This window comes from Poeciliopsis prolifica, unplaced genomic scaffold, assembly GCF_027474105.1.
Source record: "Poeciliopsis prolifica strain line A6 unplaced genomic scaffold, Auburn_PproV2 SCAFFOLD006, whole genome shotgun sequence".
Lineage (NCBI taxonomy): Eukaryota > Metazoa > Chordata > Actinopteri > Cyprinodontiformes > Poeciliidae > Poeciliopsis > Poeciliopsis prolifica.
Genome location: NW_026562381.1, coordinates 4,341,448 through 4,355,354, shown reverse-complemented (window position 1 = coordinate 4,355,354; position 13,907 = coordinate 4,341,448). Strand labels below are relative to the sequence as shown.

The following is a 13,907-nucleotide window of genomic DNA, read 5'->3' as shown; positions in this document are numbered from 1 at the left end:
GATTAGTATGAACAACTGGTCAGAAACCAATCTGTGACTGAAATCAGGACATGTCATACGCATATGGGTGAGTTATGTGATGATTTAATTCTTTGATATTGAATAGTTTAGTCACACTAAATTAATCAATTTTGAATGTCTTTATTTCCAATGTATTGTCACATTTTAATTATGTGATAATACATAATTAAAATGGGTTAGGGTAGGGCTGTATATTTCCTTTAGATTGGGGTTACATAAGATGAGTGTATTATTTCAGTAGAAACACAAAAGGTGTTTTGTGTTTTGTGAGAGCCACAGGCACTCCCAGGCCTGAGGCTGTGTGGGTTAAAGAAGTGATTGATGCTTGTGCTCGCAGCATGTTGTTGTCTCAGAGCTCATGGCGAACAAAGTCAGGAATTTCAGCTCCTCCTAATCCCTCCGTTTCTTCAGAAGCCTCAGAGTTTTGACCCAAAATACACCAACAGAATCAAGATTCCTGTTCTCTACCAAAAGAACAAAGATTTGTGTAACAGATAGTGCAGACCAAGGAGTTCTGATCTAAACGACATGAAGTCAGTATGGGATCACATACAGAAACAGGAAACTCTAAAAGCCTAACAGAAGAAACGTGAAACATTTTACCAAGACTTTTTGTTTTCAGGTTACATCAAATTGATTTTCTAAAGGCATCATATGTAAAACCATTAAATTTAATTTGATCGACAATAAACCTCTTCTAGAGTTCAACTGCCTCCACAAAAAGGAGACCAGTTAGCAACTTTTTATATTAAAACAAATCAGTTAAGACAATAAGTTGCAACAATTTTACAGTGATTACATTATTATCCAAAAATATGTTGTACACTATTTGGCATGGAATCCAAAACTCTGTCTAGTTGCAAGTCATTAAATCTGGTGGGATTTCTTAATTGCTCCACATGACAATGCTAATTACTAGTAGCAGTACGAAATGATAAAGTATTTTTTAAAATTTCAAATATTCCAAAATTAGAAATGCATGTTGTCTAACTTTTTACAGTACAATATGTGTGAGGCCAGTCCAACAGAAACCAAATGAATAGCAATTCAAATAAATATTTTATGTATTAAACCTTCACTACATTTTAAACAACCAGCAGCCATATTGGATTTTATGGATTGTAGTTGTTTTGTATATTTAGGCTTCGATCTTAAAATCCAGACTTTAAGGAATGTTCCAGTTGATTTTTCTTATTTGTGTGTGTTTATGATGTAAATCACTTGGAACTGCCTTGTTGCTGAAATGTACTATGCAAAAAAAACTTGATTGACTGATTGATGTCTAAAAACATATACTGCTTTCAAATAGCATTTCCCAACATAATTTATTTCCTGCAGATTAATTGTCCTAATTGTGTTTTAGTTTAGTTTTAAATCACTAAACATACGCTATCAGTTGAAGACTTTTTATGAGAAAATAGAAGTTTCACAGGTAAACAACGTGCATAAAGAAAATCTACAATGATATTTTAATCAACCTACACTGCAGCAGGCTTATTTACATTGCAGTGCTGTTGCAGTGCTAAAGTCCCTCAGTCTTTCTCGGTAATGTAATGAGCAATGGGTCCCATAATAAACTGCACGATAGCCAGAGAGCAAGATGGCTGACAATCCATTTAATCAAAGAGGATCAATGGAGGGTAGCCCCATCAGTTAACAGTTAACCCTTGAAGCCTGGAGAAGAAGGCAGAGGCAGAAGATTCAAGGGAAAACCAAAGAGAGAAAAGCGATGAGAGGAACAAGGAGACATTAAAAGGCAGAAGGAGCGAGGGAAGAGGAAGGAGGAGGAGAGTTCATGAGGTTGATTTATAGCTGTGATACACTTGGGAGCTTTTAAGGGCTGTCCATATTTTCCATCTGATAAGAAGATTGAAATTATTCAGCCGAGCCCATATCTCACTGTTGGTGGGCCTGTGTGTGTCTACTGAACTTCACACTGCACTCTGAACATGTCTGTGCATATTTTAAAAACCATATTTATCGTCCACAGCAGCAGAGGTATAAACACACTGTGTAAGGGCTGCTTTCTTTTTTGGAATGAGTTCAAAATCATTGTTGAGATAAAGTAGTATTTTATAAGACTAGACTGCAAAAAGGAAAAGAAAAACAACAAAACAAAACTGTTGCACAATGAGAAAATATAAGAAAATGTAAAATCCACTCAGACTCTCAGTAGTCTATCTGATCAACTTATTAAGCCTCCACCTTTGGTGCTAATGAAATCACTTTGTATTATTACTTGAAGAGAAATATATAGAATGCTGAAACATTATTACTCATAGGAAATGCAGGTCCGGATTGTACTACCAAAATAAAGGAAGTTAGAGAAATTATATTACAATCAATTAAAATCCTAATGAACTTAAAATTTCTGGCTTTAAGAAGATGCAAAATAGAAAAACTGCAACTTGTTTACCATTAATACATTAAACCCGTCACTTTATGTCGTTTTATAATAAACTGGTTGAGTTAAACATGTGGGAAGCCATGAAATAAGCAGCTGATGTCCAGCCTGCCGAACTTGATTTGCTCTGAGTTCTGTCGGACCAGAAACCGAAGGCTCTGGTCCGAACAGTTGTAGAGAGTAATTTGTACCCATCTAATGAAAAAGAGAAGGAGTAGAGCTGATTACTCAAAACAACTCAGACTATATGCAAAAGCCTTCTTCAATCACTCACTTTTATATGGCTCTAAACTATCTTAAATCTTGTCAGCTTGTGCAAAAGCAGCACCATATGATTTGTTTCAGAAACACCTTACAAGAAAACATGTTGATGTAGTTTGTACTTCAATTCAAGAGGATGTCAAAGGAAATAGAAGTGATGCACAAGAAAAGGGATTATGTCTCTGATCTGTTTAGGTGTTAACTTTTTTTCACATCCCAAACATATTGTCAGCCACAGAACAAAAGCCCCCTGCAATGCAGCAGAAACCGTAATTAGTATTTCTAACAGGGATTTCTATATGTGTGTGTTGGGAATAATGAGGGAGATGTCACGGGAGGTGAGTGAGGGAATGGAAAGAAATAAAAAGGAAACAGTCAGTGGCAGCTTGAAGGAGAAAGATGGATGTGGGGAAAAGACTCCCTCTTTCTCAGTCACAACAGACCACAGCTAATAAATCTGAGGAAAACGACACCTTAATTCCCTCTTAATGCTTGATTAGGAAGCAGTGAGCTGAGTGCACACTCTACCCTGGACACTAACTCACACAAACATGTCATCACACACAGTGAACAGCCACTGAGGAGCAGGCCGAGGATGAGATGCAAGGGATGCAGAAGAGCAGAAAAAGGAGGGTAAACAGGAGAAATTTATGTCAGTGAAGCAGTGAAAGGAAACAGAGGAACGATTTCAGGTACACAGGAAAATCAGACTCCTCTCTGTTCTAGTAAGAGCAAACAACTCATGTCAACGTAATACTTGATAAATATCCTACCGACCGACCTTCTACTAATGAGCTCGCTCTGTCTGCCCTCTGCTCTGTATGTACTTCATCGAGTCAGTGTTGTATTGAAGGAAAACACTACAAAATACCAAAAGCTCACTATTTACCCCTGTGGCTGTGCATAAAACTGTCTTTAGGGGGACAAAAAATCAAGAATGCCAGAATCACAGAAACATTTGTAAACTTAATGTTGTGAATGAAACATTAAAACAACTAACCTGCAGGTGCAGCCCAACAAATAATCCACATACATTTCTCACACAGAAAGTTGTAAACTCAAACATTTATGTCTCATGCATTCAAGATGGAAATGCATTAAGGTTTTAAATCAGCCATTGTCTGTTTACATTTTTCTTCTTGGAATTTCTGTAATCTTTTCTAGATATCTTTCAGGGATTTATGAGCATTTTTCAAACAAAGCAAAAACAAAAATTAACCCAGAAACATTAATCCAGAAAAATGACAGTACCGTCTTCTGTTAGAAAACCAAAAATATCCAAAAGTACATTTTTAGATTTATTTGTATATTTTCTCCTATGTGTACATTTCTTGTTTTTTCAGGATATTCAAAATCCATTAAATTAAACAGTTCAGTGTAAAGAGAAGTGAAACAATGACTTCATTCCTGAACAGGCCTGACCAATGAGCTCTCTGTTTTGTCTTTGTTCGGCTGCCAGCTTTAAAACAAATTTATCTGAGAACCTGTTGGCTTTTCTATGGCGTGTCGTAGTCGTGGGCTGGACAGGCAGATGGTTTTCAGCCACATCTCATGGAGAGAGAAACAGAGTGTGGCGGCAGGCCCCCAGTCCGTCACCGTCACCGACTCCATATTCCTTTTATTTGTCTCTGTTGCAGAATTTCACTGCACTTTTTTGTTGAGAAAATTTTTAATTTTGGTCTTTTTATTTTTCCTTTCTCTTTGCTCATTCCTTTTTAATCCATATCATCATTCAATTTTTATTTTGTAATTTATTTTACACTTGTTTTCCATTAATTTACCCACACTGAGATTAAAAAAAATGAAATTAAAAAAAAAAGATCAATTCCAACACATTTGTGTATTTCATAAAGGCAAAGAGGAGAATAGAGATATTTGAACAGAACTATCAGTAGTTTCGTGCCCCACTCACCTGTGTTGTAGTGTTTGGTGCAGTAGCGCAGATCTTTCTCCTCTTTAAGTATAAACTGAGGTAACGTCAGACCGTCGGCCACCTGCACGGCTCCCTTCTCGTCCCACTCGAAGATCAGGTCATTCATAGTGTACCCGACTGGAGAAGAGAGCAGTGGGTCAGAATGTCTGAACCATTTGGTATTTTATTTTAGAAAGAGGAGGATGATGTTGTTTCTGCACCTTGCTGAGCCACAGAGAGGCTTACCTCCTGTAGTCATAATCAATAGAAATAATGAAATCATGTTTTCTTTCCTACCAACAGGACACTCCACACCTTTTTACCAAGTGTCCACCTCAGTCTAAAGGAGAGTTTAAAGGTGACATATTACCTTTCCTTGAACAGTTTAGGATAGGACTGTGTTGATTACATTTCTTGCATGAAATCATTCTAGATAATGAGATGTTAGTTTGCTGAGTTCTGCTTATTTTGAGCTCTTTTCAGATCGAGCTGTTTTAGAGCCTCTTGTAACTTTAAGTTCAAATAAGCTGCTGCTGGCCACGCTCCCCCAACTCGACGTTTACACTCACATGTGAAAATCGTTCCAAACATTTTCAATTATACAACTGTACATTTTTCAAAAGCAGAAATCAAGCCTTCTGCACAAACAAGAATGTAACAAGTGGCTGCTAAATGATAAGTTAAATACTTGTATTTTCCAGCAGCTGACCAAATGCCCTGCAGCTTTGCTTGCGTTGTTAGTGTACATCCATTTTGTCTTTAAAATCGGGTGTTTTTTGAAACGCCTCATTTTCCAGACACCAAAAAATTGCTTGCTGTTTTTTTTTTTTTTAATGGTTTGGCTGTTTTTAGAAGTAATTGAGACCCAAATGGTTGTAGAAATACATGCAAAATGTCAATTTTTCTCAATAGTTCCCCTACAAGAGTCACAACCTAATATTTCTCTACCAAGGTTGAGCAGGAGGTTTAAAATCTGCTCAAATTGGGTCATTGCTACTATACAACCTTTACACTATCTTTTAGGAAAAGTATTTTAGATGTGTCCCAGAGAGAACAGAGTTCTGGGGGAGGTTTTGGCTGCAGACTCCGATTCCATGTTGTGGCTGATTAGTGTACATTCACTGGGCTCTCAGAGATATACTGACAGCCTCTCTTTGTACTTTCTCTGATTTCCATCAGCCTGTTTGGAGAAGGGAAAGACCGCAGAAAAATCTTCACCACTTCTCTCAGCCTGTCATCGCAGTGATTGACTGACTGATCCGTTTGCTTCACTGGGTGTGAATACTCACAGCTCTCCAGCTGCATGATGCAGGTCTGGACGTCCATGGGGAAGTTCTTCAGATCCATCGGACAGGCCAGGACCAAAGTTATTCTGCACACAGAAACAACCACATACAACTTAAGTGAGACAAATTATCTGAAGAATTAACTGTTTTCCTCATCCTTTCATAAAAATACCAGCACAGTAATTTAAGATAAAAAAAAATCTTTGTTTCTTTTTTGCAGATATTTTGGGAACAATTACACAGAACTTAACTGTATAGAAATAAACTACATCTTTAAAGGAAGCGCAGAAAAAAAAAACATGTAAGTTGTGGAGAAATCTCAAAAAGGAACTGGTCATTTCTAAAGTTTTCAAAAGCAACCTGGTTGTTCCCTGATGTAATTTTTAAGGACTCATAAATTAACTTGGGAAAATGTTTTAGCTGAAACATTACATGATTATAACCCGTTTTATGTTCCACAAAGTAAAGTTTTTGAAATTGTATTAATTCAGTCTTGTGGACATGAATGTGAACAGAAGGTTCTGGAAAAGATTAAAAAAGATAATCTGTAACAAGTAAAACAAAAAAATATATAAAATATAATAATTATATGACAATAGGATATATAAACTCCTTCTGAAGACTTAAAACTCTCCTGAGTTGCTTTGGTATTGGCTGACTTCCTCTTGACTTACAGACTCCAGCTGCTAGAAACTGTGTTAAAGTTATCTGAACTGTGAGAGAAAAGTTACAGCTTGTGTGTGACAAGACTATTTAAGTGTATCTATTTATAAACTTAAATAATTAATAAGTTAATTTAAATAAAATTAACTTTATTTAGCTTTAAATGAAGTTAAAATCACTTTATTTAACTTTAAATCAAGTTAAAATCACTTTATTTTTTGTGAGTCAATAGAAAGACATCGGATTGTACTTGATAATTGAGAAAAGAGTCAGTCTTGAAACCAAAGCTTCTTTATTATTTCATTATACCTGAAGATTGTCAAATAACTCATTTTGATCCATTTCAAACCCAAATTTGAACTTTGTTCTAAATAAAAGAAAATTTAGCTGAGAAAAAAAAGACTCCAGGTCTACTTTTGTGTCTGCAGAGACTTAGCCATCATGACAATTAGGAGAAGCTGAGCTGACGCCTCGTTTTCTGGTCCTTCTGTTTCTCTCCGACCGGACACCCGCTGCAACAACATCCTCATCCCGTCCAGCCGATGTACCAGATAAACTCTGCCGCGTCTGCACATCCTTACAAATCCTTGACAGGATGCTGAGTATGCTTTGCTCGCATGATGTAGTCAGCGCAGATGTCCCACTTTCTCCAAAAGACGTTCACCTTAGTGGTTTCCTATCTGCTTATTACAACACATAAATGACTAATGTCAACAGAATATGTGTCCTTATTTTAGTCTGCAACTGCTGGTAAGGTGATGGATCTCTGATTGTGTGGGTCCTCTCAGTGTTAGCATCAAAACTTTTGGAAAGTAGACGTATTGAGATGGATTTATTCATGTTTTTATGCAGAAGTTGGCCTTGTTTGCAGCTATAGAAGCACAAATAATAAAACTAATAATGTACACCTCTAATCAATAGTCATATAATCAATAATTATATAAATACACATTATTTGTCAAGTAAATTAGATATGCTTGCCTTGATGAGAGGAATTTTCAAAACAAATGGTAGAATAACTCAGTGTTTAGACTTTATCTTTAATTGGTCTCAATTTTATTCCTTCTTCGGTTCGAGAGAGGACCGATGTTCTGACCATCAGTCCCACTTCGTTAGATATTCCCACTGCAGCGCAGATAGATAGCCAAGTCTGTCAGAGTAAAACTGACGTCACGTTTGAGTAAGCAGTATGTTACGTAGCATCAATGACCGTTACCACAAGGTAGGACAAGTTCATGGGTAGCACTGAAAGTTAGGACACCTGTTAAAACACCTGTACAGAGTCAGCAGATGGAGTGAGAGAGGTGGCCGGTTGAGCCACCGTGGAAAATAACTTCCTGCTTTCTCTGGAAGAGGTCAGTTTGTCATGGGGAAAAAATGACATTTTTGCACAAGTTAAGCTGAAGGCAAAGAGCTGCCAGACAGTCAGGAAAAATGCACATTTATGCTACTTTATTTTCACGGCACGCCTCAGATTGGTTTTCCACGTGTAAGGATGGAAATATCTGGAATGGAATAACCAAAGCAGGTCTGATAGAGGAGGTAGTGTTTTCTTTTCTACATTACCATCTGCTTTTGGAGAAAATGTCGGGTAAACTCGGAGGCATTTTAGCCCAAAATAGACGATCCATTTGATCTCAGAAGTCATACACCTGAACAATCATAAATTTTCGCTTTTGATTCAGCGCTCGACTTGCACAAATTGAACAACATATCAGCTCAGCGGCTGCATCTAAACCTGGTCATCCAATCTCAGAGGGTTCACTTTCATCTCAACACAGAAAGCGGCATCAACGCTGACTTCTGTGGAGCGATACACATCAAAAACAGAGTAAAAAACATTCACATCAGCCCCGTTCTCCTGCATCCCCCAGGGATGGTTTAATATCCTTAGCTGCTTTGTCGCCTCTGAGATGAAGCTGATCAACAAAGAGGCTCATTCTGACCATGTCAAGTTTAAAAATGAGGAGCGTCGAGGAGGAGCGCGAGATGTCTCTGAGCTCTGACGATATTTATAAAGGACCAATCTTCCTGTTGCTCCTGCTGGACACGAAGGTGAAAGCCGAGGTTGATAACGGATCAGAGGCACTGCTGGAATACTAACAGGACTGAGTAGATTACCACGGCTGCTGCTGCGCTTTTTCATCTGCCCCAAGCAGCTGCAGTAAAAGCAAGTAGGAGGAAACACCGACAGGCTGAAAGGTTTGTTGGCTGAAGGAGGCTGTAACTCTTAGAGGCTTAGACAGGAAGCCACACGGAAAACGAGGAAAACCAAATAAGAGAAAACGTTCCAGTAAAACCATCTCTCCCAGGGAGTCAAATCTTTTTTCAGTCACTCCTCATTAAATTATCACAAGATAATTAAATTTCTTGGTTTGCCTCAATGCTCCTTGTTCATTTTTATTTTTTTTTTAAACAGAAGTTTCCAATCAAACTTAACCAATTTAACCTCCTTGTACAACAACAGATCTGATCATTTATTTTTGTAGAAGTATGATAAACATTCTAAACTTTTTGATATATATCCTGGATTTAAATTTAAAGAATTAAGATCCAAATAAACTACAGTAAAAAACAAGCAGACATGGCAATAAAACAGATTTTGGCAAGAAAAGTGGAAAACTGAATATGATGAGCTAAAAAAGAAAAAAGAAACAGGAAAAATACAGTAATGGTCTAATACTGAACATTTTTAATATGGTAAAATTATTTATAAAGTTGAAAAAGTCCAATTAAACAAATGAACAAATTACTATTGAACATCTAAATGGCTTTTATAAACCAAAATATAAGCTTCTTTTTGAGGACTTTAAAAAAGTCACAAAACATTAATCAATTTTAAGATGCTTACAAACAAAGTCTTTAATTGCCACAAGGAAAATTAAACAAATGCTGGAAATAATGGAAAACTGAGTTTATCTCCCAGTAGAACCAACTTTAAGTTGTTTCCCAATTTCTTCATTTTTACAATAACACGCATTAACTCATATGCTCAGCAGTTTTCTTCAATCCATTAATAAACCTGTACTACAAAATCTGAATATACTTGGCTAAATTGATCAAAATCAATTATATTTGAAAAATATAAGAAATTATATTATTTGACAAATGCCAAAATAATAAAAAATGTTCTGGTTTACATAAAACAGACTCCTGATTTTGAATAGTTTAAGCTGCCAGATACATGCTACAGTTTGACTGTCAGAGATTCTGAAATAATGAATAAGAGCAAAAGAATAAACAAAATAAGATAACCTTGAAAATATGATGGAGAAATATTTTAGCATCAGCAGTCTATTAGATATTGCCGCAGAGAAATAAGTCCCAGAGTGCAGCTTGATGCCTTTTATGACCTGATATAATTTCATTTATGAGTTCTGCAGATAATTACAGACTGAAAATGTCCTCTGCCCAGCACAAAACAGTCCACAATGTGCTAAGCATTATGGAAGAATCAAACCCGTGGAGGAATATGAAACCAAAAATGCAAAGAATGCAATTGGGCTGCTAGCTTTGTACTCCATTTTGGACAGGGCAGGGTGCAATCAAATGTAGCAGTGTGTTTCTGTATTTATTAGCTTGTTTTCTCAGAAAATATACAGATATCTGTTCAAGTCATAACTTCAGTTTTATTGGTTACGCTTGGAGTTTTTCAATCTTGGTCAAATCAATTGAGATGTGGCAGAGACTTTATCATTTTGCTCTAAGTGCTGAAATGAAACATGAAATTTTTTTCTATCAGACTAAATCTTATTAACATATCAATACAATGGTAAAATTCAGATAAGGTACAATATTGCTATTTTATGTTAAAACTTAATTTTTCGTCAAGAATTTGTAAAACTGTTAAGAATGAAAAGCATCTTCTGTAAATATCTTGTTTGCTGTCGTTAAGGCAAACATGACATCACTGCCAAAATTAACTTTTGTGGTAGTCCGTGTTAAGATGAACATTCATGCTCTGCATGTTCTTCATTCTCTCTGCCGGGTTAGAATCCTAGTAAAAAGCCATGACATAAATAAAAGGATTGGATTTAACATCTGAAGCACCAGCTACGTCCTCCACTCACCGTATGCTGTAGAGCACGTTGCCATTTTTAGAGATGCGTAGGAGCTTGTTGTCTGTGGTGACCTCGTGAAAGTTGGCCCCCTTCTCATTGGCAAAGAACAAGTCAGGTTTCCAGATGGAGTCCAACATGGAGGGGTCGAGATCCAGCGAGTCGTCGGGATACTCGCTGTAAGCCAACCTGGGGTCGTTCCACTGCTGCCTCAGGAAAATGTTCACTCTGTAGTCCTGCAAGCAGAAGGAAAAGACAATGGAGATCAATTGGTTAAAGAGAGGGGGGAAAAACTGGTTTATGTGTAAGAAAGCTGTAATTTATGAAAAATCGATGTGACATCCACACCCAAGGACAATTTAAAGTAACTGCTCATGTTTGTGGATCTTCAAGGAGTTCCCTGACAAAACTGGCAGCAAAACGTGAAGAATGTGCAAATTAGATTTGAAGGCAGTGTGTTCTTGCTGTAGGGGTACAACATTATCCACTTTGCTCTGAAAATGGTTCTAATCCTAAAACGTTGATCTTTCCACCTTGAGTTTAATCTGAGCTCTGGTTTGTGTTGTTTATCTTAAACTGGAAAATCAGCTACTCTGTAAATGTTGTTTTTCAGTTTACATAAAATGTAATTTTATTCATTATTTGCATGAACTATTTCTTAACAAAACTACTTATAGTAACTTATTCACACCTAAAACATAGTTGGAAATATGTTTGGAAGTATGTGGTGATTTCTTTTGTGATATTTGTGAAGTTGCTGCACTTAAAAGAAGGATCGAGAAAACAATATCTATAAGGATGCAAGAAAAATATCAGATGAAAGAAAGATAAAATGGACATGAACGACAGTATGATATCCTCCCCTCTGCTACAAGAGCAACATTCTCAGAAGAAATTGATTTGGCAGAAAATTTTAATTATTCGAAAGCCGCAAAAGTTACAAAGCATGCACCCTTGAAAAGAAGGTTGTAAATGCGTCCACAGGGAGATGTTCTCTATAAAACCAGAACAGGAGACGACAAGGGAAAAGGAGGGGAAAAACAGCTTCTCATAGGTCATTGCACTGCTGACTCAAGATGCCACAGCTCCACATGGAATATGACATCGACAGAAACCAAATGTGGGAGCGACAGAGTGATGGGCAGGATTTCACGCCTGGATGAGAAGGCACTCATGGGTGTTCATCCATATATGTTTGATATTTCACTGATCACGGCGGTGCATCACTTTGGGCTGCAACAGGAATAGTTTCCAAATAAAATACATCATCGCATGGCCATTTTATAAGCTTCTTTCCCTTCTGCTTCCTTCTTGATCTTAATTGATGAAGCAACAAAAGAAATCCTGCAGAAGTTGTGCATCTCTACTTTGGTTAGAAAGCAGTTACGGGAGGCTGAACCAAAAATAAGGTGGCTGACAGAAATAGAGGCATAAACAGCAGACAAGCAGATGGATGTGAGTTGAAGGTCACAGATCTGCTGCTTCTTTAGTTTTCCAAACAGACAGGGAGATAAACTGTGACAACACGTTGAGGGTTAGATCAATCAGAAAAAGAGGCTGGTTTCTTCTATGGTAGGACAATATATGTCAAGCAAAGTTTTAGATAAGATGATACATATTTGTGTTACTGAAGGAGTCGACTTTAAAAGTTAGGAATCATGGATGAAAGCACCTCCGGCTATTTTAAGCATGCACACATTATTTATCTTTTTTTTTATGTGAAAACTTTGTACACTTTTGTTCCAAGCAGTCTGAACTTTCTGTAATCTTACAAAGGGCTCTTGGTCAGTAAATTATAAAGGTACTGAACTGAAAATTAGCAGAAAGCAGCCAGAAGGATGTGTGGTGGAGGGAGAGAAATGTTTGACTTTCTCCTCTGAATGGATAAATTTTTATATTTTCCTGCATGCATAAAACTTTTAATGCACCAGCTGTTACTTCATGTTATTTTTTATTACTCCAACATTCGATTGCAGATTTGTTTGGAGGCTTAGAACCAGAGCTGGAATAAGATCGGACGTTTATAATGTGTGCAGTAAAGCACCTCTTTATCCTTCATGAGATCACTTCGACTGCTGCCTCAGAAGACAAACGGTAAAGGTTTTTAGTTTGTATTTTATTTCCTTTCTTTGTCTCTTTGTTTTGTATGCGTGCAGGCCAGTCGATCCAGCTATAGCATATTAACTGTGGTTCCCTCAGAGCTTTATTGTATAACCCTCCATTCTTCATTCTCTGTTTCACAATAAGAGTCCAGGTCTCTTCTGTGTGGAATTGGCATTCAGTTTGCCCCTCGATCTCTCTAATTGTCAATTATTCTCGGAATATGGAGCCTGGCTGCTTGGGCTGTCATTAAGCTGTGTGGCGTAGCAGAAAGAAGCCATCGCAGCGACTAGGTACGGCCACGCCAGCAGCCCCAGCAGGTGGCATTTCAAGAAGCAATCAGCCGCTGAGCTGAACATGTGTGTGCCGCAACAGCCTCGGCCAGGCTCCTTCTCTGTTTATCACTGTTTATTACACCAAATATCTCACATGAAACAAATGAGCTCAACCTTTTCTGAATGAGTCACCTTTTTTTCTGCTTGAGAAAGTGACAAATAACCTAAGACTCTGCAGAGATGAGGAGTGTGTGCTGATGGAGGGAAGAACGAAGGAGAGCTGTGGGCTTATTTCAGCGTCATCAGTCACTAAGATGCCTGCAGTTTGATTTCAGCTCTGAAGAAAATAGCTAAGTAGAAATGGCAGCAATAGAGCCGCTCAAACCAACCCAAAAAATATTCTTAAAGAAACTAGAAAAACACAGAACCTTGCAACAGAATTCATAGGTCTTTTCACATTTTGTTACGTTACAACCACAAAATTTTGTATGTTTTATTGGAATGTCACTGTTTGTGTTTGATCAACAAAAAGAAGAAGGGAAGTAATGCCAGATATAGTAAATCACAGAATCTTGTGAAGTATTTTTTGTCAAATTTCTTGGGCAAATATCTCAGTACACTTGAAATACACATAACTAGTAACTTTCCAGCTTGATAGAGCAGCTTTAGCAGCATCAGTGACTAAATTTGCAGATCCGACCTGCAGTATTTTTCAGAACATAACTGTATCAAGTCTATGCTGGAAAAGTATGCTGCTGTACTTTTCCATTCAATGAAATCTCTGTTCTCACCTGCAGGTCCACACATTGTACATGTTCAGCTCTTTATGGAGCCTCATAGATCAGAGGCCTGTCATGGCTGCAGATGGATGAACAGTAAACACGTTGGCTAGAAGTCAGGAAACGAATGGCGCTCCACTCCAAAATT

The 13,907-nt window shown here is 37.4% G+C and overlaps 1 protein-coding gene across 4 annotated transcripts in view; it reads right to left on the bottom strand.

The window, feature by feature from the left end:
• The window catches only part of LOC129360471 (glycine receptor subunit alphaZ1), a 107,036-nt gene that overhangs the window by 23,397 nt on the left and 69,732 nt on the right, over positions 1–13,907 (bottom strand). For all 4 annotated transcript variants that reach the window (XM_055030720.1, XM_055030721.1, XM_055030722.1 and 1 more), the window contains 3 exons: positions 10,618–10,841; positions 5,888–5,970; positions 4,599–4,736 (listed from right to left, as the gene is read on the bottom strand). In XM_055030720.1, coding sequence (XP_054886695.1) covers positions 4,599–4,736; positions 5,888–5,970; positions 10,618–10,841 — 445 coding nt within the window. The remainder of the gene's footprint in view (positions 1–4,598; positions 4,737–5,887; positions 5,971–10,617; positions 10,842–13,907) is intronic.